The sequence below is a fragment of the Morus notabilis genome, unplaced genomic scaffold (genome assembly GCF_000414095.1).
Source record: "Morus notabilis unplaced genomic scaffold, ASM41409v2 Scaffold1108, whole genome shotgun sequence".
NCBI lineage: Eukaryota > Viridiplantae > Streptophyta > Magnoliopsida > Rosales > Moraceae > Morus > Morus notabilis.
This window is the reverse complement of record NW_010361440.1, coordinates 6,923-26,722: the sequence shown is the minus strand read 5'-3', so window position 1 is coordinate 26,722 and position 19,800 is coordinate 6,923. Positions and strand designations below refer to the sequence as shown.

At 34.3% G+C, this 19,800-nt stretch overlaps 4 protein-coding genes across 4 annotated transcripts; 3 read left to right on the top strand and 1 right to left on the bottom strand.

Annotated features, from left to right (window-relative positions):
* Positions 1-2,210: 2,210 nt before the first annotated feature.
* Positions 2,211-3,991, top strand: LOC21392469 (serpin-ZX). The gene is made up of 2 exons (XM_010099516.1): positions 2,211-2,636; positions 3,197-3,991. Exons 1-2 carry the CDS (start codon positions 2,211-2,213, stop codon positions 3,989-3,991), a joined length of 1,221 nt encoding a protein of 406 aa, XP_010097818.1.
* A 1,594-nt stretch (positions 3,992-5,585) lies between these two features.
* Positions 5,586-7,651, top strand: LOC21392468 (ankyrin repeat-containing protein BDA1). Its single transcript, XM_010099515.2, has 2 exons — positions 5,586-6,170; positions 6,569-7,651. Exons 1-2 carry the CDS (start codon positions 5,586-5,588, stop codon positions 7,409-7,411), a joined length of 1,428 nt encoding a protein of 475 aa, XP_010097817.1. The 3' UTR covers positions 7,412-7,651.
* A 2,059-nt stretch (positions 7,652-9,710) lies between these two features.
* LOC21392466 (protein trichome birefringence-like 19) lies at positions 9,711-17,896 on the bottom strand. The gene is made up of 4 exons (XM_010099513.2): positions 17,842-17,896; positions 14,608-15,167; positions 13,684-14,507; positions 9,711-9,794 (listed from the first exon to the last, which is right to left on the bottom strand). The coding sequence occupies exons 1-3, from the start codon at positions 17,894-17,896 to the stop codon at positions 13,707-13,709; spliced, it is 1,416 nt and encodes a 471-aa protein (XP_010097815.2). The 3' UTR covers positions 9,711-9,794; positions 13,684-13,706.
* A 679-nt stretch (positions 17,897-18,575) lies between these two features.
* Positions 18,576-19,103, top strand: LOC21392465 (ankyrin repeat-containing protein BDA1). Its single transcript, XM_010099512.1, has one exon. The coding sequence runs from the start codon at positions 18,576-18,578 to the stop codon at positions 19,101-19,103; it is 528 nt and encodes a 175-aa protein (XP_010097814.1).
* The last annotated feature ends 697 nt before the right edge of the window (positions 19,104-19,800 follow it).

The window sequence follows — 19,800 nt, the reverse complement described above, 5'->3', positions numbered from 1 at the left end:
CAACGTCCACATTAGTTTAAGAGACTCCGTTGGAGTATAAATTTCAGCGGCGTAAAAGTTAGAATGCCATGTATAAGTCCTAGGCCGAATTGGGCCTTAATATCATACCAAGGGAAATTTAGGAAAATAAGATTTTGAAGATTTAATAAATTAATCTTTATTATCCTTTAGTAAAGGAAAGGAATATATGCCTTATGGAAATGGTTAGATTTTCCTTCATAAGTTGCTAAAATAAAATAGCAAATAATAGTTAATCTCACACTCTTAATGGGTGTTCAGTTTCAGAAGAAAGCAAGAGACTAGGCTGATAGGCGAAAAAGGGATTCCAGCTTTGAAAATCAAGTAAGTAGGAATCTCGCCTACAGTATAAATAGATTTTAAAGTAAACAGTACACATGAACTATATATGTTTGAGTACATTTAATGTTATGAATGCTATGCTATGTTATACTACATACACTTAGGCAGTACACCCGAATTATATGTGTTCGAGTACATGATATAGTATGCTATGCTAGGTCATATTGCATACAACTTAATAAGTCAAGAGGAACTTATAAGAGTAATCTCAGTTGAGTGCCGTACCAGCCTCCACAAGGGAGGTAACTCAAGCTCCACAAGGGAGAAAATAATAATAATAATAATAATGATGTCCTCCGACTCAAGGGAGGTATTCAAGTTATAATCACGGTGTCATGGGGGACCTTGCAAACCCTCACGTTCCGATGATTGCGCGCAAGTGGTACGAGCACTCTGGCCCATCAGTAAGAAAGATAAGATAAGATAATAAGATTCTGATAAGACATCATAATTAAGCATAATTGGCTCATGCATATTTATTCATGTGAACTTACAGTTATTTTGCGGGAGATAGTTCCTACTTGCTGAGCGAAAGCTCATTATAGAATGTTTATACTGTAGGTAAGCAACCGGCATATAATGCCTGATGGACTGCTGGCGAGTGGACGAACGATGTGGGGCTCGGGATATGGATACCACTCGCAAATATTTCCGCAATCAGCTTTATGTTACAAATAGTTTTGTTAATTATGATTATGAAACAGATATGTTAAGGTTTGAATATTTTAATTAAGAAAGCAATTTCGTATTTTATGTTTATAATAAGACCTTTTAAAAAAAAAAAAAAATTTCCGTAAATTTTAAGAAATTTCAGTAAGTACAAGTTAAAAAGTTAGTTACAGTGGCGGCCTCAAAGGAGGGTCGCTACAATAATTGGGTACTAAAATAATAAATATAAATTGTACAATTATTTAAAATACAAAAATAAATTTTAAAAAAATTTAAATAAAATAAATAAAAATAAAAAATAGTGTTAAAAAAATATATTTTTAATTTCTTTAAAAATAAAGTACATATTTATTATATTAAAGTTAACATTAATTATGCTAATATTATACTATTAGGCAAATAAAATAATAAATATATGTCGCATTTATTATTTTTTGAATTTTATTTTGAATTGTGTATTTATAAGTAAAATAAGAGTATGATAGTAAATTAATATTAATATTAGGAATGAGAGTCTCAATCCCAAAGGGGGCATGGGTGTGCCAATCTCATTTCAGGATAAAAAAGAGTAAGTAAACATGTTTTTGACTCTCATTTTCTACTCTCATTCTTCGATCCTGGTAAGTAAACATTACCGTCGTTTCTAATAGAGTGATACGCGTATATGGAAAACAAAAAAAACAAAAAAAAAAAGAAAGAAAGAACGAAAGAAAGAAAGCGTAAAGAAAATGGGAGAGAGAATAATGAGAGAGAAAGTGTAGAGATAGATTGAGTAGAGCGAAATTGAAGTTAGAAAAATAAAATAAAGAGAGAAAGTGTTTGTTAGAATGTCTAGTTGTAGAGCTTTGTCTTTTCTGATTCTAAAGTCGTTCTCGCAGGGAGTTTTTCATTGTCGTAATTAAGGGGTCATTGTTGTTTTGGGTGTCGTTTATTTACTTGCTATTGTTTTTTAGGTATGTTGTCGTTTACAAGTCATGATTATCGTTTTAGCAAATATTGTCGTTTATCTAGCATTGGGAAATTGTACGTACCTTCCCTTGTGAGCTTTTGACTTTTCTATTGGCAAAACAGCTGTCTAGTTTTCAAGTCAACTCCATATATCTTGTATCTCTACATAACTAACTAAGCGGATTTTTAAGTTTCATAGACACAAATTGCTTTCTAGTTTCTAGCTAGACACAATGGCAAGATCAAACCCCAACCATTTCAGGACCGACTTCTGCTTGGTCTTGGCAAACCAAGTCTTAGAAGACGAAGCCACAAAGGGCAATACTAATTCCAATATTGTGGTATCTCCTTTATCATTACACGTTATATTAAGCTTGGTTGCTGCAGCCTCAAAAGGGCATACTTTGGAACAACTGCTGTTCTTTTTGGGGTCAACAAGTGTTAGTGATTTAAGTTTGTTGACTTCACATATGTTCAATCTGACATCACTTGATGATCACGAGGAAAGTGAGGTTCTAAGTGCGGGTGATCATCTGCTCTTGTCTTTTGTTTATGGTGCTTGGATCGATCGGAGGTTCAATTTGAAGCCATCTTTTGAAAGGCTTGTCAAAGATCATTACAAAGCCGAGATCAGAAATGACATTGACTTTTTAAACGAGGTATTTCTTTTCCTATAAAACCTTATGTTTTTTTTTTTAAGACTTTTTTGACTCCCATTTGAGTCTTACATAATTCTTGAAGTAAATTGATAAGCATGCTATCCCTTGTGCTCAAACGGTCTTTCCCTGTTAGATCTCTTACTTTCAAGAAACGTTGACTTTGTAAACAAGCTAAGCGTTGACTTTTAAGAGTTTCGTTGCGTGAACTTATTGTGTCGTTTTAATAGCAGATGAACAATATATATATATATATAATATTTACCTATTAATGGGTATAATTGTTTTAGCCATAAGATATTAATCCAACAATTATAATAAATTATATAGTTGATTAAAAAAATTAATGATAATTAATGAAACTGAATTCTTATCACGTCAAGTTATTATATTTCTAAATATGGTGGTAACTACTGACAATTACATTCTCGTCCATATATGTGTGTGTATATATATATATATGTGTTTCTATAAAAAAAATAAGGATCTTTTTTCAGAAAAAAAAACAAGTAAAAGCATAGTACTATCTTAATTCTTATAAATGCTGGTTTCCGTACGTGAAGCCTCTAGAAGCAGTGGATGAAATCAATTCTTGGGCTGAAAAAGCAACCAAAGGACTCGTAACAAAACTCCTCCCTTATGATTCCGTAAACTGTGACACTGCACTTGTTCTTGCAAATGCACTTTACTTCAAAGCAAAATGGGAAAAAAAATTTGACGCGTCAAGGACTCAAGCCAGGAACTTTCACCTCCTCAATGGCCAAATTGTTCAAGCTCCGTTCATGACCACTGACAGTTTCTTAGGGAGATACCATCTATACAAATGTTTCGATGGCTTTAAGGTTCTTCAAATCCCCTACCAAAGTGGTCAGGATCCTCCAAAATTTTCCATGTACTTTTTCCTTCCAGACGCGAAGGACGGCCTCCTCAATCTAATCCAAAAGCTTAAATCAAATCCTGATTTGTTGTATAAAAAATTTGAGCTGACAGAAGACAAGCTCACTGATTTTTGGATTCCAAAATTCAAATTCTCGTTCGGTTTTAAAGCTTCGGACACAATGAGGAAAATGGGGCTTGAAAAAATTTTCAACCCCGGGGAGCTAACTGAGATGCTTAATATTCCTGATATTGCTAATCGGAAGCTCTTTGTTGCGTCAATATTTCACAAGTCTTACATTGAAGTTAACGAGGTAGGAACTGAAGCTGCGGCTAGCACTGCTGTATTATTTGAACTACAACGTGCAAGACGCTATCCCAGCTTTGTGGCTGACCATCCTTTCTTATTTATGATTAGAGAAGAGAGACATGGGATTGTTTTCTTTGTTGGAGCAGTGCTTAACCCTCTCCTGGATTCCTAATCCTCTACCCCTATTGACATATGGGAGATAATATATGTATTGCTCTATATTCATGGATTATGGATTGATGTTTTATTATAGCACTGTATTGTTTTAAGTTTGTTTTGAAGTTAAAACGTGATTTGATTTGTTAATCGCGATGCTCGTTGTAGGAAAATTAAAAGTTGGCATTTTTTTACTGTGAGACCTTAAAAAAACCTCCACCGGTATTACTTTTAACAGTTGAATTAATTTTTTAATGTATCATATTTGTAGTAGGAAAATTTTTAATACGGACATGTATAAATATAATTATTAAAAAATTAATCCACCGGTTGAATATAAGAGTTCTACCCATGGATTTTTTTTTTTGGGTTTCCACTGTAGAGGTTGCCCTTAAAAGTTATTTACCTGGTCTTAAAAATGCGACTTGATCTCTAGCACTGCTTTATTGTTTGGTTCATAGGGTTTAGGGTAAAAAATTTAAATAAAAATTTAAATGTTATAAGAAAATATTGTAATAAGAAGATTTAAGTAGTAATTTAAACTTTATAAAACAATCTGGACTAAGAACAGTACAAGTGTACAATAATTGCTACTTTGACCAGTGCATCAAATAAGTGGTCTTTACTCAAAGCTTTTCCTGGTCTCTGCCAATTTTCTTCGAAGGAGATTCCATAATTAGTAAAACGCGTACACAGATATATTTACCAAGTCAATTAGGGTTTATTCACACATGGTACATATGAAGTCGTCTCCTGTCTTTTCGATCTCAGGAAACTTCCTCATCTTCTGTTAGTACATATTTACCAAGTCAATTAGGTTTACGGCCCTCGTTTATTTTACCGATTCGAGTTTTTAGTTTTAAATTTTTACAGTAAAAAATTCTCAGAAAATATCACATCAACTTTTTCTGCTATAGTGAAAAGCTCTCAGAAAATGTTATATCTCAGCTCGAATTAAAAACTCGAATCCGCGAAGTGAACGAGGCAATGGTTTTTTTTTATACTACGTGAAGGACACGTGTCATGCATACAAAAAATAATAGTGTATTAAGTATAAATTATCAAGCTACTATTAAAAACATATAACATATCAATATAAAATTTCAAAAAGAAACGAAATTTTTTTAGAAAAAAATTAAAATTTTAGGTCAAGTAGTAAAAAAAGATAAAAAAAAGAACTAAAATAAAAAATAAATAAAAAAATAAGTAAAAAAATTAAAATAAAAAGATAAATAAGTTTTAGGGTAAAAAAAATTAAAATGAAAGGAAAATAAAATTTCAGGACAAAAGTAAAAAATTGTGAAAAATGAGAAATGAAAAAATAAATAAGTTTTAAGATATACGGGAAAAAATATCCAAGTAAAAAAATACAAAATTTTAGGAAAAAAAAGCAAAAAGAAAAAAAGGAGATTAAAATCGTGGAGAGAAAAAAAAAATACAAAAATAAAAATAAAAACAAAAAAACTGTGTCACTTATTGTTCACGCGTTTTCTACCAAATCGTGGCTGTTTTGATCGAAACTGCGCGGCAACATTAAAAGCGCAAGCGCCCTCTTATATAGATAAAGGAAAGTCCGGGGAGCTAGGAAGCAACCAACATTATACTTTCAAATGGAGTACCACTGCAAACTGGTTGAGGCAGCTCGTACGGGCAACGTCGAAGCATTACACGACCTGATTAAAGAAAATCCCTTTGTTCTCTCCGACTATGCACTCGTCTCTCCGCATGAGAATCCACTGCACGTTGCTACAAAAGCAGGGCAGCTTGGTTTTGTGCGAGAAATTATTAGATTAAAGACCGAATCGGCGGAGGAACCAAACAGAGAAGGCTTCAGGCCGCTGGATATAGCTTCGGCGTTTGGGCATGTAGAGATAGTGAAAGAGCTTGTAACAAGTACCGGAAATGATATATGTCGTTTGAAGGGAAAAGATGGAAAAACAGCTATTCATTATGCTGCTATCAGTGGCAGGCTTGAGGTTATGGACGAGCTGCTTTCTTTCTCTGCGGAATGTGTTACGGATGTGACGGTTCTCGGAGAAACTGCGCTTCATTTGGCTGTGAAATACTATAAAGTTGAGGCCTTGAGAAACTTAGTGGAATGGCTGGAAAAGCTTGGATTGGAAGAGATAGTCAACTGGTTTGATAAAGATGGCAACTCAGTTTTGCACCTTGCAGTCTCTAAAAAACAACATGAGGTGAGATTTAAGCTCTATCTTGGCTTCCGTTGCCGCATCTTGTCTATTTTAGGCTTTTAGCTCTATTTTAGTTTTAAAATATATTAGCCATGTCAGAGAAAATCTAAAGTGCTTAAGCATGAAATGATTTTTTAATTTAGTGTAAAATTGAAAAATGATTTTACGGAAATAAGATTGATTTTTTAATTTAGTGTAAAATTGAAGAAAAATAAAACATATTAAAAATGCTTTTTTAATTGTACGAAAATTAAAGTCATTTTTCATTCTAAAAGTACTACTTACTGAAGGTCATGAAATGCTTAAGCATGAAATGCTATGATTACGATCATTTATATTATAATTATATATGATTAATCTCAGAATGAGGAGTCTAAGCTAATTAATCTCATGATATGCAGAGTGTAGATTTTCTACTTAACAACAACAGTACTATTTCCAACACCCTCAAATTGAACGAAACAAACACATGGGGTCTAACAGCAATGGACATAATGGACTTACTGATGGAGAATCCAATTGATGTCCAACTCCGGGAACGCCTCAGACTTGCTGGAGCCCTTAGGGCTCGGGATATAGCAAACTCCATACCTTCCACACCTATTAGTAATCCTCCAGTACCACAAGTCACTGTCAATGTCCACAACAATCTTCCAAACCCTGTCGCCGCAAAAGTGGACTGGATCAGGTATTTTCAGTTTCAGAAGAAGCGGGACTCACCAAGTGACACCCGCAATGCGCTTCTTGTTGTGGCTGCGCTGATAGCCACTGTCACCTTCCAAGCAGGAGTAAATCCTCCTGGCGGTTTTGTTGCGGAGAAATCCCAGCCAAACGTTAATTCAACCAACACTACTTCTTATGCACCTCCACCGTCATCTCCTGATCAGTCGTATAGTCCAGTTAGTACTGTAGGATTGTCTGCAATTTCTGCAGCTTTGGGCAGCATCGCGACATCAGATTGGTTCTTGTTTGGGAACTCTTTGGGTTTTGCAGCATCAGTCAATGTCCTAATCTATCTCACGGCTGGGTTTCCTTTCCAAAGAGAGCTTCAAATTTCCTTATACTCAATGATGTTTGCTTATGGTTGTTCAGTGAATGATATTCAGCCAAAAGAAATTGCTAGATGTCTCATTCTCGCAATAGCTTTTCTTGTACCTATTCTGGTAAGATGGCCTCCGAGATGGGCAGTAAAACTTTGGGGATACTACAAGACTGAAGCTGGTACGGTAAATGCACGAGGTTGATACATGTGTTCAAAAATTTACAATTTCTATTAGAGGAACGTAGTAAAGGGGCGATTAATAATTATCATCGTCTTATATAACTCTTGTCACACTCAGCAAAACATGTTTTATTTGTAAAGCCATTGTCTCTTTTATTTGCTTTCTGATGGCATCGTTTGTTGTCGTTTGTAAGTTTTGCTATGAATTGTAATCGTTTGTAATTTGTATATTCTTGTTGTTTATTATAGTTATCGTCGTTTGTTGTTTGATGTCGTTTTCTATGTTTTGTCGTTTTTAATTGTGTCGTTTTCAGAAACCATTCTTTCGTTCGTTGGCCTCTGTAGCTATTGTCGTTCTAGAAATGTTGTCGTTTTCCTGAAATGTTGTTGTTTTATGTTTACTGTCGTTTTTTAGCACTCATGTCGTAGTAGAACATGCTTTCTTGGTTTAGGCTTCTCTCCGTCGTATATGTATGCCTTTTTTATACTGCTTTCCTTTTTCCTTTTGAGAGCATTGTTCTTTTCTTTTCTTTTTTTTTTGAAATTATATTTTTAATAAAAAAAGATTTTCATAATTGTCTCCTGAACTATGTAGCTTAATTTAAAGTGCCTCAAATTTTTTAAAACGGTTCAAAACACCCCCAAAATAGTTAAAAATATCAAATTCCGTCTATAACATTAACATATTTGTATAAAGGAAAAAAAAAAAAAAAACCTCAACTACCATACCCTTTCCGCAATGACACCACCACCTCCCCTTCTGGCAACCCAACCCACCCCACAACCACCCTCTCGACTCAGCCCACCCCTCAGTTCAGCGGCCCACCTCCCACCTTGATGGCCAGAGTCGTCGCCGCAACTTCTTCATTGTTGAAATCAGATCTTGTCCTCTCTCACTGCCCATCTCTCTGTCATCGTTCTCTCATCTCTGCCTCGTCGAGCCTTAACCAATCGTCGTATTCACCGATGATAATAACGTCTCTATTATCAGATATCCGATCTCTGTCAACCGCCACAACTGTCGATGAACCTAGCTCGTAGTACGAAGACCAGATCGTCGAACCTTCCAACACCGCATTGAAACCCATATCCTGTGCTCGCCAAAGAAGTCCAATTAGACCACGAGGGGCTTTCGTGGACGAAACCTAGATCTCCTTGGCTTGGTTGGTTTAAGAGATTTCAGTTTTTTTTTTTTTTTTATTTGAGCAAAAATAACCCGTTTAACGGTCTTCTCTCAAGTAAATTACAGTAACTGTTGTAAATTAATTAAATGACCAGTTTGAATTATTGATAAACTCAAACAAGACAAAAATAGAGAAAGGCATCTTGACATTGTTCATCTTCAATAGCTCCAGTAATGAAAATTGTTCATTTTCATTGGCTTTGACAACAAACTTGTGAGTAGAATATGAATGAGAAAAATCTCATTTCAATAAAACTCACATTTAAGTAAAATGTAAAAATATTGGTCAATTTTTAATACAGGTGAGGTGTATAAAAAAGTTCATCCAACTTGATTTTCTCTTTTTATTTTCAAATTTTATGGTTTTTATTATGTTTCTAAATAAAAAGAGTATAAAAGTCATGTTACGTATTTTTTAAACCTTTTTTTACTTGCCACCTGGGCACTTCCATTAGTGCCCATTAGCTTCATAAATGGAAGTAGATGGAGAAAGTTATTTGAGTCATTTTTTTATAGATGGAAAAAGTAAGAGGCACATTAAAATGAGGTACATATTTTATGAGCATTTATGAAATTAATGTAAAAAAAAATTCTGAATTGTTGTCGTTTTATAGCACTCATTTAGGTGTTAATCTGACTAGGTACGCTTTCACGATGAAGAGTCATTTTTTGTTGTACGGGAAAAAAAATTTACTTACATGGTCTTATCATTTAAGAGGACGTTTGGTTGGAGAATTCAAACCATGTGATTCGAATAATTTTCAATTTACGTGAATTTTTTATGAGATAAAATACTATAACGAACCACGAATCATGAGTCGTATCAGGCAACGAATCCCTCTACCAACCATCCTCTAAATATCCGTTGTAAAATCCCAAAAAGCTGAGTGGATTATGCCTTATGTCTTATATGAGATATCGTTCCCGCTACTTTTTGAAACATAAATTGAGACTGAGCTCCAAATAAATAAGCAGATAAACAAATTTTCCTGCAATATTCTTTTACTCAAACAATTATTCAACTTCTCAAACTTTGTAATTTGCAAAATTGTTGAACAAGCCCAGCAAATCCCACCTGTATTTTTGTATATCCAAGTGAACTATTCACATGTGCTGCATAAGAGACAATTTTCCCTCTGAAACTGTACCTAATCACAACTGTGCATAAATTATACGTCCTCACACTGTAAAGAGCAGTAAAATATATAAAATATGTGTATAGTTGTGACGACCCTCCTATGAGGCCGCCATCGTAACTTGAACTTTAACTTGTACTTACTGGAGTTTCTTAAAAATTTGTGGAACATTTTTTTTTAATATAAGAAGAAATACTTTCATAATTTGTAACAATAGTTTCAAATAAGTGAATCACTAAATTTCTTAAAGCTTTTCTTAATTTTAGTTAAGATAAAACCTTTTAGAAATATCCTTTAACGGAATAGCATTTGAACTCTTGTTTCAAATACTCTTTAAAAGCTTTTCTAAAACTAGTCATTTCAATCGGCCATCTCATTTGACTTTAAAACGGATTTCGTGAGAAATCTTAAATTCAAGTACATCTTAAAGTCCTTCTAAAATTACTCATTTAAATCGTCATGTTTAAAATTCATTTATTTGTTGCATGTACTGTTGCAACGTTCTAAAACTTAAATACTCAAAACTAGGGTTGTTAGCTACAACCTTGGTTTTCTTAACATACATATATACGTATACTTTTTTAAACATACATACTTGAAACCTTTGAATCATATAGACATATACATGATCTTTCTTAAACTTACTGCGGAAAATAACTGCGTGAGCGGTATCCATTCCCATATCCACCATTCGTCCGCTGCTCACCATTGCCCTTCAAGAATTGCTGATAGGTTTCTTACCTACAGCATGAACATATCTGATTGAGCTTTCACTCAGCAAGTAGGAACTATATCTCACAAAATAACTGTAAGTACACATGAATAAATATGCATGAGCTGATTATGTTTGATTATGATGTTTTATCATAGTCTTATTATCTTATCTTATCTTTCTTATCTTTTCTTTCTTATGGGCCCGAGTGCTCATGTACCACTTGCGCACAATCATCGGGATGTGAGGGTTTGCAAGGTCCCCCGCGACACCGTGATTATAACTTGAATGCCTCCCTTAAGTCAGAGGACATTCCCTTTTTTTTTCTTTTCTCCCTTGTGGAGCTTGAATTACCTCCCTTAGGTCGGAGGCTGGTACGGCACTCAACTGAGATTATTCTTATAAGTTCTTCTTGACTTATTAAGGTGTACGCAGCATGACATGACATCGCATACAATACTTAAAGCATGAACATGTATATATATAACATGTGTAAATTTTTTCTTTAAAATCTATTCATACTGTAGGCGAGATTCCTACTTACCTGATTTACAGAGCTGGAATCCACTTTTCGCCAAACAGTCTATTCTCTTACTTTCTTATTTCTGAAAATGAACACCCATTGAGAGTGTGAGATTAATTGTCGTTTGCTATTCTATTTTAGCAACTTATGAAGGAATCTAACCCTTTTCTTATGGCCAGTATTCCTTTCCTTTTCTGAAGGATAATTTACTATAAGAATCGATTAGTTAAATCCTCAAAATCTTATTTTCCTTAATTGCCCTTAACATATTTTTGTCTAGATTGAAAATCATTTACCCAATCTAGTAACTTATTCTGCATAATTTTTCTCATTGGACTTATTATGATATTGAGGCCCAATTTGGCCTAGAAACTTATTAACGGCATTCTAACTCTTAGGCCGCTGAAATTTAAACTCAAACAGAGTCTCTTAAATCAATGCGGGCGTTGGACCCACATCAAATCCTCGAAATCCTAAGGACCTATCGTGTTGGGCTCGTAGGTGCCCGTCGGGATGATTTGCTCGATAACCCACTAAGTTCTTTAAAGAAAGCATTTTTTCTTGAAAACTTCCTTTATGAATACTTTCATTAAAATGAGGTTTAATGTCATTGTATTTTACTGAAATTCTATCTCGGGTTCTTTTATAACTTTTTGTTGAAACCGACACTGTTTTAGTTTTGTCTCGTTAAAAACTGTGTAGTTTCTGAAATCTGTGCTTTACTATATCTTCGAGTCGGATTTCAAAATTTTGTTCTTCATAAAAATTTCTCATATCATCGAGATATAAAATTGTCATTTTTGGTGAAAGTTGAAATTCGGCCTCTAAAGGCCCCGTTTGGTTGAAAGCCTTAGCTGCTGTTTTTCTTGAAACTGTTTTAGTAAAAAACTATGCCGTTTCCGGAATCTGTGTTTTAGCACCTCTTAGGGTCGGATTTTGAAAATCTTTTCTGCATCAAATTTCTTCATCTCGTTGAAATATAAAATTGTCACTTTTGTGAAAAATCCAGATTCAGCTTTTAAAAGTCTCGTTTTGGCTGAAGCAGTTTTGTTCCCGAAACTGTTTTGGACTGCCTGTGCTGTTTTCAAAAAATGGCTTAAAACTTGCATTTAGAGTTAAAATTAGGTTTTGTCATAGTAACCGAAAATGTTCAAAACATCCAGGGCTATAAGTTCAAGCTTTAAAACATTAAAAACTCTCGCTCTATGGTCCTCATTTTCGCGGTCAAAGTCACCGGAAAATTTTTCCTCTAATCCGAAAATAAGCAACTTAAATCAAGCATAAACATACCACATCAAGCTAACCTAACTCACAAAACTAACATAAAACTCACACACCCTTATTACAATCTTATCTCTTCAAGAACCACAAATTTACATCCATAAATCCAAGCTTAAAGTTGGCTAAGAAATTAATGGAGGGGAGTTTAAAACTTACCCTTGAAGAATTCTCTCTTTCTCTTGAAAAACCCTTGAACTCCTCTAGGATTGTTAATGGCTTGAAACTATAAGAGTATAAGGAAATTTGAGAAGAATATTTCTCTATTTCAAACTTTCCCAAAACATAAAAAAAAAAGAGGATTTAGAGTTTATACCCTTGGAGAAATGATTGTCTAGACTCCTCCTAGATTCTTTGATCTCCTTCTTCTTCTTCTATGGTTTGCTAGTGGCTCAAGATTGGGAGAGTGGGAGAAAATATTTGATAGGAAATGGAGAGTGTGTGGCCGGATTTTTGAGTGGGGAAAAAGCTAGGAGAAAAAAAATAAAGCTTATCCTATGTTGGTTCCTTTTATAGGCAACTTGGAAATTATTTTTTTAACATCACATCAACTCCTTCAATCAACCAAATTTTGGTTCAATTTCCCCCTTTCTTGGCCGGTTATGGAAGGAGAAAAGGAGAAGCAAAATTGTCATTAATCCCCCTTCAACCACTACCATCACATCACACCATAACTTGTAACCTTTTATCACATTCAACTAGCCAAATTTTGACTCTATTTCTACTATACATGGGCGGCCAAGTGGAGAATAGGAGAGAGAAAAATAAATCCTACCCCTTGTACTTTTGTCCACTCTCTTAAGTTTTTTCTTGAAACTGCTAAAAATTATACTGACTGTAGGTAAGTAACTTAGCCGACAGGAAATTCTAGTTTCTGACGATTCCTTTTCTACTGCTTATTTACAATTTAATATTAATTCCCGACTACTTCGGGATCACATTAAATTCTCACTCGCGTAATATCTTGAACTGTTTCAAGTCTTGAAATTAATTCTAGACTGAACAAATTCTAAATTTAACTTTTCTGCATTAAATCCCGGGAATGACACTGTTTCTGACAGTGTCCACTCCCGAGCTCACACTGTACCCTTCCACTATGGGTATTTATCTTGTGACTTTAACTTAGCTGTCTGGCAATTAGGGATTTTCTCTTCTTTAAAATGTCATTGCATTTTTTTTATACGCTGCTAACATCATGTTGTGTTTGGAGATTCTTGAAATTAAGATTCTCAAACTATACTTGTACTGAAAATTATTCTGCCTTAAAGTACGGCAATAATTTATCGATCGAATTTACTTGATCGAAAACATGAACTTAACATGAAATCTGCTACAGAATTTAGGAATACAGATATTAATTCCATAAATCCTTCAGTCACATAATATTTTCTAGAAAAATCTTTAGCTTAAATAAATAAATTGTATTATTTAAAGTCTAGAATTTTCTCAATCATTATAATAGTCTCATCAAAAACCATATTGTATCTATAGTTTCCCATCAAGGGGTCTCTGCAGTGTCCTCAAGATGTACATCAAAAACTCATTCCAAGTATCAATGGGACCCGGCAAGCACCAATGGACACAGTCAGCGATTGTCATGTTCCTGTGTGGTGAGTGTCCATAGAAGTTGGGGTGTCCATCAGGTCTCATAAACATAGCTTCAGTTGTGTCCATCATCCTAAACTGAAGACCTTTTTGTTTCCCAAGCTCTTCCGCTGCTCTAAACTCCTCCACTTGAATTGAGTTCATATCCCAGATGTACTGATAAGTGGCCTTCTCCACTTCTCCTCTTCCGAAAGGCCTACTCCTCTCACAACTCCCTCCGTCGTTCCACGCCCCGTTCTCGAAATGCGCGGGCGAAAAAGTCCTCATGAATGTCACCCCCTTGTAGAGCTCAAGGCCTAGAAGTGTCCTAAACACTGTCCGGAAGGCCCTCCTGTATATATAATGGGGAGTGAGTTCAGTGATGTTTTTTTCCATACATTTCGAGCACCCGATGAGCCTGCCGCCCTCGTGTAACATGAGCGGCCGGAAGAACCATTGCCCCGCGGAGACGATCACATAGTCGAATTTCTCAACCTCCGTTGACCATCCCTCATTAGGCTCATCCAAGTAGAGATTCATCCTGCTGTTGCCTGAATAGACTTTGGGGTCTGTCTCTCTGGTTTTGACCAAAAATGGCGCCCAAAGTACTCCTATTGTGAAATTGTATTCCGGGTAGATAAAGCGCTTGAAATATTCTGTATTGTTGTAGTATTTCTCTGAGACATCCTCTGGATAAGCCACCTAATTGAAAAAACATGAATTTGCATATAAAATAGAGGGTTATTATATCCAAAAAAAAAATAAAGAGAAAATTAAAAATGGCTTAGTTTTCAATGCTTACTTTGCCAAGAAGGCACACCAAAGAATTCATTTGGTTTCTTCCAACGGAATCTCCAAGGAAGGCCAAAGATTTCCCTCTAACAAGCTCAAGAAACTCAACAGCATCAAACAAAGGAAGCTCACAATCATCTGGCTTCCACCTCCATTGCAAGAACTCCTGGTCTGGTCTCCCAAACTTCATACAATTCTGCTGATCAATAATCCAAGGGCAACTCCCATTTGTGTAGTAAGGCTCTTCAAGATATGGAACCCAAGTTCCATTAAACACATCACAAGTTTTGGCTGAATATTGATCTTTGCCCTTTAAGCTATCAACATCATTCTCTGGAGATGGCAATGGTATTGAAGGAGGAGAAGGGTTTTTGAGACAGAATGGGAATGAAGTGAGAAGAATGAAGAAAAAAATTAGAAAAATAACCCTTTTGTAAGAATTGGGTTGTGGGATTTTAACACTATGAAGGTTTGAATGGGGTGGTACTTCATGGTGAAAATTTGTGTGAAGCAGAGACAATATGGATTGGTTTTGGCATGTATATATTGGTTCAGTGGTACTACTTGTGCCTTGTCAGCAGAATACTGTGGTTAATGGCTGTTGTCCTTGAATGGTTTAATACACTTAATTAATTAGCTTTTTCTAAAGCAGCTTTTCTGGCTTGACTTAACAACCAGATTAAACATTATGATTCAACTTTATTAAATCTTTTGGTGAAACATCATTGTTCATAATTAAGATGCTAAGATGCTAATTTTTGAGTTAAATTTGAGTTATAATTTGAGTTGAACTTGTAACTTGAGTTTGTGTTTGGTTGTGTACATTTGAGTTATGATTTGAGATAAAAATCTTTTTGAGTTTGTGTTTGAGTGAGTCAAAACTTGAATTTATATTTAGATAGTATTTTAATAAAAACTCAATGCTGATGAAAAATTTTAATAGGGTATATGGGTCGGGTTTTATTCGTCTTTTCGTTGTCAACGCATAGAAAAAAAAATCATATCAATCAGAATTAAAACGAAAAAGTTATAACATTTTTAAGAATAGAAAAAATATTGTTCATTAATTTGAGTTCGAGTTTCTGAACTCGAGTTGAAGGAGAAACTTAGAGTCCGTTTGGTTGGAGGATTTGTTCTCTGATTCGAATCATGGTTCATGGTTCACTACAATATTTTCTCTCACAAAAAACACACGTAAATAAAAAATGGTTATAATCGCATGGTTCTAATCCATGAACCAAACGGACTCTTAAACTCGAGTTTTAGTCTTAAATTCGAGTTTGAACTCGAATTTAAACTTGAGTTTAAACTTAAAAGAACATGAAGTCGAATAAAATTGTAACTCAAGTTGTATTTTTTTGAGTTTTTCACTCAAAAGAACAAGCCTAAATATCTCATGCCAAATCATATATTTTGATTAATGCCTTTTGAACTTGCTTTTTTTTTTTTTAATGGCCTTTTGAACTTGCTTTTTGGTATTACGGTTTATGGAATGTGGATTTGTTTCACTGAGGTTGAATTTCAATTTCGTGGGCTTTGAGTTAAACCATGTAATTTAGGATTGCTTCTGTTTTCGTGGACGTGGAAAGTTTGTTATGAGCGGCAAGGTCAATTTTTTTTTTTTTTTTTTTTTTTTTTTGACGTTCTTTCCAAGCAATTGAAAACCACAAGTAGACAATTTGACCAAAAGGTCAATGTTATAAAATATAACGTTAATTAATTTATCAATTTTGCACATTTATCATAAACGTCCATAAAGTAGAAAATTATGCTACCGGTGTTCTTTGTACAAACGGCTGACTCCCATTTTAAATAGGGGAATTTTCTCCTCGTTTTTTTGTTTCATCGTTTTGTGTGCTATTTTTTTTTTTTTTTTTTTTGCCGACCGAGGTACAGAGAATATTTGCTGTTACATAATTGATTAAAAATTTCCGAGTGATTAAAAGGATAAAAGGACAAACATATTTTATTGAAAGTAGAAAGTAGATTGCTATTGGCTTCTCTTGTCCCCACACATTGTGTGCGTATATATATTCTTGTGCATAGTGTATATACAAAAAGCAATTATATGTCATAATTATTTCTAATCATCCCACAATGAAAACCATTTCAATTTTTAAAGAGTTTAAAATATTATGGCTCAGAAAAGGTACTAATCTAGTCTTATACTCTAAAGAGTTTATTATATTATGGCTCAGAAAAGGTTGTAATCTAGTCTAAATATACTATAGTGTATATAATACATATTGGTTTTATCACATTGCTAGGGAAGTTTTTAGGGCTCTGGGTGTATGTGCATGTATACATATATACATACATACATACATATATATATATATATATATACACACATATGATAAAAAAAAAATATAACATTGAGTATGAGAATAGCAATATGATCAAATTAATTTATGTCCCTTTGATTTCTCACTTCATAGGCTCATATTTTTTGTATTAATTACTAGGAGCCTTTGAGTCACTTCAAGGTTGTTACACATAAAATACCATGGGGCCAAAATTTGTGAAAATTTGATGATCATGTAGAGATACAGCGCCAAGTTATGCATAACAAACTGGAGTGGCTTAGGAGTGAAGTCGCTCATGATGATTTGTTAATCGCGTTGTAGAAAAATTAAAAGTTGACATTTTTTACTGTGAGACCTTAAAAAAAACCTCTATTAGTGGAATCTCTACTTTTAACCGTTGAATTAATTTTTCAATATTTATATCTATAATAAGAGTAATTTTGTGCAACGTGTTGTAAATTTTTAATACGAAGATGTATAAATATAATTATTAAAAAATTAATCCACCGATTGAAAATAAGAGTTCTACCTATGGATTTTTTTTTTTGGGGTTTCCACTATAGAGGTTGCCCTTAAAAGTTATTTACCTGGTCTTAAAAATGCGACTTGATCTCTAGCACTGCTTTATTGTCTGGTTCATAGGGTTTAGGGTAAAAAATTTAAATAAAAATTTAAAGTTATAAGAAAATATTGTAATAAAAAGATTTAAGTAGTAATTTAAACTTTATAAAACAATCTGGACTAAGAACAGTACAAGTGCATCAAATAAGTGGTCTTTACTCAAAGCTTTTCCTGGATTGCTACTTTGACCAGTGCATCAAATAAGTGGTCTTTACTCAAAGCTTTTCCTGGTCTCTGCCAATTTTCTATCGAAGGAGATTCCATAAATTGGTAAAACGCGTACAAATATATTTACCAAGACAATTAGGTTTATTCACACACGGCACATATGAAGTCGTCTCCTGTCTTTTCGATCTCAGAAAACTTCCTCATCTTCTGTTTGTACATATAGGTATGAGCTGAGACACAAGTGGCAACGTGTATGTAAAGTTATTTGGTTTTTTTCTTTTTTTTTTTATACTAGGTGAAGGACACGCGTCATGCATACAAAAAATAATAGTGTATTAAGTATAAATTATCAAGCTACTATTAAAAACATATAACATATCAATACAAAATTTCAAAAAGAAACGAAATATTTTAAGAAAAAAAATTAAAATTTTAGGTCAAGTAGTAAAAAAAGATAAAAAAAAACTAAAATGAAAAAATAAATAAAAAAATTAAAATAAAAAGATAAATAAGTTTTAGGGTAAAAAAATTAAAATGAAAGGAAAATAAAATTTCAGGACAAAAGTAAAAAATTGTGAAAAATGAGAAATGAAAAAATAAATAAGTTTTAAGATATATGGGAAAAAATATCTAACTAAAAAAATACAAAATTTTAGGAAAAAAAGCAAAAAGAAAAAAACAAATACAAAAATACAATCGTGGAGAGAAAAAAAAATACAAAAATAAAAATAAAAACAAAAAAACTGTGTCACTTCTTGTTCACGCATTTTCTACCAAAACGTCGCTGTTTTGATTGAAACTGCGTGGCAACATTGAAACTGCCCTCTTATATAGATAAAGGAAAGTCTGGGGAGCTAGGAAGCAACCAACATTATACTTTCAAATGGAGTACCACTGCAGACTGGTTGAGGCAGCTCGTATGGGCAACGTCGAAGCATTACACGACCTGATTAAAGAAAATCCCTTTGTTCTCTCCGACTATGCACTCGTCTCTCTGCATGAGAATCCACTGCACGTTGCTACAAAAGCAGGGCAGCTTGGTTTTGTGCGAGAAATTATTAGATTAAAGCCCGAATCGGCGGAGGAACCAAACAGAGAAGGCTTCAGGCCGCTGGATATAGCTTCGGCGTTTGGGCATGTAGAGATAGTGAAAGAGCTTGTAACAAGTACTGGAAATGATATATGTCGTTTGAAGGGAAAAGATGGAAAAACGGCTATTCATTATGCTGCTAGCAGTGGCAGGCTTGAGGTTATGGACGATCTGCTTTCTTTCTCTGCGGAATGTGTTACGGATGTGACAGTTCTCGGAGAAACTGCGCTTCATTTGGCTGTGAAATACTATAAAGTTGAGGCCTTGAGAAACTTAGTGGAATGGCTGGAAAAGCTTGGATTGGAAGAGATAGTCTGTTAGCCGAAATAGGATAATACAAAGAAGATCAAAATTATAGGGAAATGGAAAAACTGAAATTGTACAATGCAAATTCAACATTTCTACCAAACTCAGAATTGAAAGTTGCAAGGATGTCGAGGCACGTGGATCACGTTTTTCTTAAAACAGATTCGTCCCCTCCGGCGTGTGCTTGAGGTTACGTTGGACGTCCGTCTCTCAGGATACAATGACAACGACGGTAGCTCGATGCACTTTCAGAACCGCCCAGCGAACTAGAATAGGATCTTTCCTCTATCACCAAAACCGAACAACAAGAACTTACACAAAGGAATTCGGAAAAACAAAAGAGACGAGAGAGAGTGAGAATGTTCTGTGGAGGTGTGTCCAATGTTCATGTGAAGTATGTCCTTATATAGGGTCTAAAATCTGGGTGTTACAACCCAGATTTAATCCCGGATTAATGGTGTTAAAAACAGTCATTACTCTGCAATATTAAGAGGCAAAACCGGTAGAAATCTCATGATGAATCTGGCCTCATACTGCATACTAATTCAGTTTTTTGAGGATGAAAACCGAAGCCATCAAAGCTTAATTTGGTTTGTCTCCATTGATCACCATTAAGCCCCCATTATGGGCATTTAGCAGCCATTAAGCACAACTTTATGGTAAGACCAAACGGCTGGAAGCAAAAAATAAAAAGAAAAATTGCAAAAATAGG